We start from the raw sequence: 3,697 nt of genomic DNA on the forward strand, positions 1-3,697 counted from the left end.
TAAGCCAGTAAGGAATATCCCTCCATGGCCTCTGCATCAGCTCCTGCTTCCTGACCTGCTTGAGTTCCAGTCCTGACTTCTTTCAGTGATGAACAGCAATGTGGAAATGTAAGCTGAATAAACCCTTTCCTCCCCAATTTGCTTCTTGGTCATGATGTTTGTGCAGGAATAGAAACCCTGACTAAGACAGTGATGAATAAAGGTAAGGAGAGCTGGCAAAATTCTACAAATTATAAAATATAAAAGCCAGGCGGTAGTGGCGCACGCCTTTAATCCCAGCACTTGGGAGGCAGAGGCAGGCGGATTTCTGAATTCGAGGCCAGCCTGGTCTACAAAGTGAGTTCTAGGACAGCCAGGGCTATACAGAGAAACCCTGTCTCAAAAAAAAAAGAAAGAGAGAAAGAAAGGAAGAAAGAAAATATAAAACAGGCAGTTAAAAAATAAAGCAAGGGCCAGAGAGATGGCTCAGCAGTTAAGAGCACACTTGAGAACCCAAGTTTGGTTCCCAATACCCAAGCCTTAATTCCATCTTCAGGGCATCTTATGTCCTCCTCCTTCATCAGGCATGGGTACACATGCAGCATATAGCACAGACATTCATGCAGCCACACAAGTTAAAATAAAAATAAATCTGGCTAAAAATAAGTAAGTCTGGGTGTAGTGGGCACAACTTTAGTCCAAACACTGCAGAGGTAGAGGCACAGAGATACAGAGGCACAGAGAGGGGCAGAGAGAGGCAGATCTTCAAGACTAGCCTGGTCTACACAGTGATTTCTAGAGCAGCCAAGGCTATATAGTTGAGACCCTGCCTCAGATAAAGCAAAACAACTTAAGAAAAGAAAGTTGAAGGATTTTTTAATGATATATTTTGTTTGTTTAGTAAGGATCTATTGTAAGACACCTAGTCAATTTGTTAAGATTCACTCGCAAGCCGGGCATAAATGGCTCATGCCTGGAATTCAAAATGAGACCCTGTTTCAAAATGTCAGAAATAGGTTTGGTGTGGTAGCAGAGGCAGGCAGATTTCAGTGGGATCAAGGCCAGCCTGGTGAGTTCCAGGCCAGGGCTACATAGTAAGACCCCATCTCAAAACAAACAAGTAACAACCATAACAAACCTTAAAAGCCATTGCTCAGAGTGGTACTCAATTCTGTTTCTAATTACTCCACCTTCAGGACTGAAGCATTTTGCAGTCCTCCATGTAACCTTACCTTTTCTTTGGCTTCCTGTTCCTTCCGCCTGGCTTCTGCTTTTGCTTTCTTTTCTGCTTCTTTCTTGGCCTTTTCTTCTTCCTTAAACTTTTTTATCCTTGGGTCACAACTGTAAGCATTATCTACCCAAAAAATATGGTAATCTTGTCAATGTCTAACATTCAAAGAACGTAAAAAATTTTTGTGAAAAAAACCATTAACTATACTTACCTACTAATGTTCTTATTCTGTTCATCTCTTCCTTTTTCCTTTGTGCCCTCGTGGCTCTGTTCTGCTTTTCAATCCATTTCCTCTCATCACGACTGTAAGACAGAAAAAGTTAATATCAAACGAGTACTACAGATGACTCGAAAACATAACACTTTATAAATTCAATGTAAATGTCCTAATAATGAAGCCACTATACCTCATTCCTATTATTTAAAGGGTGGTTTTATTTAGTATTAATTTTGATTGCTTTTCCTGATATTTATGTAAAAAGAATTTCCCTACACATTAGCAAAGAAACTAAAACTAGCTTTGGCAACCAAGAGAAGACTTTATGGAGCTGAACTATTTTGACACTATTTTCCTTGACAATTTCTAGGTGTATACTAACCTATTTGGCCCCACCTAGGCTTATATACTGGGGCTCAGAGAGAAGGCTCAGAAACTGAAGCATTGCTGTTCTTCCAGAGGATCCAACTTAGGTGCCCAACGCTCACACTGGCAGCTTAGAACTGCATGCAACTCTAGTTCCAAGGGAATGCACTGTGCTGGGCTTTTGAGGCACCAGGCATGCATGTTGTGTATATACATACATGAAGGTTCTCACAAACATACATCCAACAAACAAACAAACAAACCCCTATTACCAAAATGTGCTTACTGGGATGACAGTGGCCATGATTCAGTTGTGGGGTAACCACCCACTTTATGATTTGGATTTGAGGTCCACTCTGAAGCATAGAGTTCATGCCTGATAATCTAAACTTGGTCAAAACCTCATGGATAGAGAGGCTATAGTGGGGAATCAACTATTACTGTTTTACTAAATGAAAATGTCAAGTTGCCGTCCAAGTATTGTATTTATATCTGAAGGCTGTGCAGCTCTCTCTCTAAGTCAGAAGGAAATGGTTAATGCAGACTCCTAACTTGTCAGTGCACTGAGGGTTGCTGACTGGAGCATTAGAGCATGGTCCTCACTCCCTGACCCCCAAGGGTTCAGGAACATCACAGAATGGAAGAAGACAGACTGTGGCAGCTGCAGGATGTGCAGGGGTGCTGTGAAATGTCTTCTGAACACGCTGGGGCCCCTGCAGTCATGAATGCAGAGCTGTGGCTCCTGAACAAGATTAAGCCTGTCCAGAGCCCTCATGGGTGGAGGAGGAGAGTGTGAGGGCCACTCATTCTAACTGAGAAGCTACTGGCAGGTAAAAGTTGCTGGGGGGAGGGGAGTAATTTTCCTCAGTAGTGTAGCCATGGGTAAGGTGCTCACAATCCAGCAAATAACTACACGTAAACAAGCATATGCTGGTGAAAGAAGGAAGGGCAGAAAGACAGGAGCATGTGTGGCAGGAAGGTTTCAGAGGAGTGGGAGGAGGTGAGACGGTGAACATGATCAAAACACATTCCACACATATATGAATTATCAGAGAACAGGCACTTTTTAAAAGGCTGGAGAGTGACAAGATGGTGCCAGTGCTTGCCTTTAAGCCTGAGGGTATGAATCCAACCCCTGGGAGCAAGGTTAGGAGGGAACCCAGTCCATAAAGTTGTCCTCTGGTTTCCACACCCAGGCTAGGACTAATCTGTGTTCCCCCATAATATATAAGTAACAAAATAGAAAGTGGCTTGGATGCAGCTTACTTGCCTACCTTAAACAGAGTCTTGAACTAATCTCTAGCATACACATACACAACTTTTTTTTTTTTTTAAAGAAAAGCTGGATGTATGTCTCAGTGGTAGCATTTGCCTAACATAAATGAGGCTTTGGTCCTCTGCTCCACTGTGTGTATGTGTGTGTGTGTGTGTGTGTGTGCCTTTATTAATAACTGACATACATACCATTCTGCTTTTTCTTTTTCTTCTTCATCTAAATAAGAAAATTCTCTCCAAGAATCAAAATTATACCTAATACAGACAGAAAAGAAATCAAGACAGAATTGGAAAAATAAATCTTATAAAATTACATTAGATATACATTACTTTTAAAAGTAGTGGCAAGCAGACCAAATGTCCAACTGGACCCTCCTCTCCCTTTTGCTATTAGACTAACATTATGCTCAAGTACTCAATGTCAACACAATTGTAAAGCCAGCACTGCACTTGCCTGCCATGACGCATGTACTGGCTAGTTTTGTGTCAACTTGACACAGCTGGAGTTATCACAGAGAAAGGAGCTTCAGTTGAGGAAATGCCTCCATGAGATTCAACTGTAAGGCATTTTCTCAATTAGTGATCAAGGGGGAAAGGCCCCTTGTGGGTGGGACCATCTCTGGGCTGGT

General features: G+C 42.0%; 1 protein-coding gene across 1 annotated transcript in view; it reads right to left on the reverse strand.

Annotated features, from left to right (window-relative positions):
- Positions 1–3,697, reverse strand: part of Dnajc2 (DnaJ heat shock protein family (Hsp40) member C2) — a 29,781-nt gene that overhangs the window by 10,665 nt on the left and 15,419 nt on the right. The window contains exons 7-9 of the mRNA XM_029477310.1: positions 3,258–3,323; positions 1,422–1,513; positions 1,212–1,333 (exon numbers count right to left, since the gene is read on the reverse strand). Of these exons, the coding sequence (XP_029333170.1) occupies positions 1,212–1,333; positions 1,422–1,513; positions 3,258–3,323 (280 nt within the window). The remainder of the gene's footprint in view (positions 1–1,211; positions 1,334–1,421; positions 1,514–3,257; positions 3,324–3,697) is intronic.

Source organism: Mus caroli, chromosome 5, assembly GCF_900094665.2.
Source record: "Mus caroli chromosome 5, CAROLI_EIJ_v1.1, whole genome shotgun sequence".
NCBI lineage: Eukaryota > Metazoa > Chordata > Mammalia > Rodentia > Muridae > Mus > Mus caroli.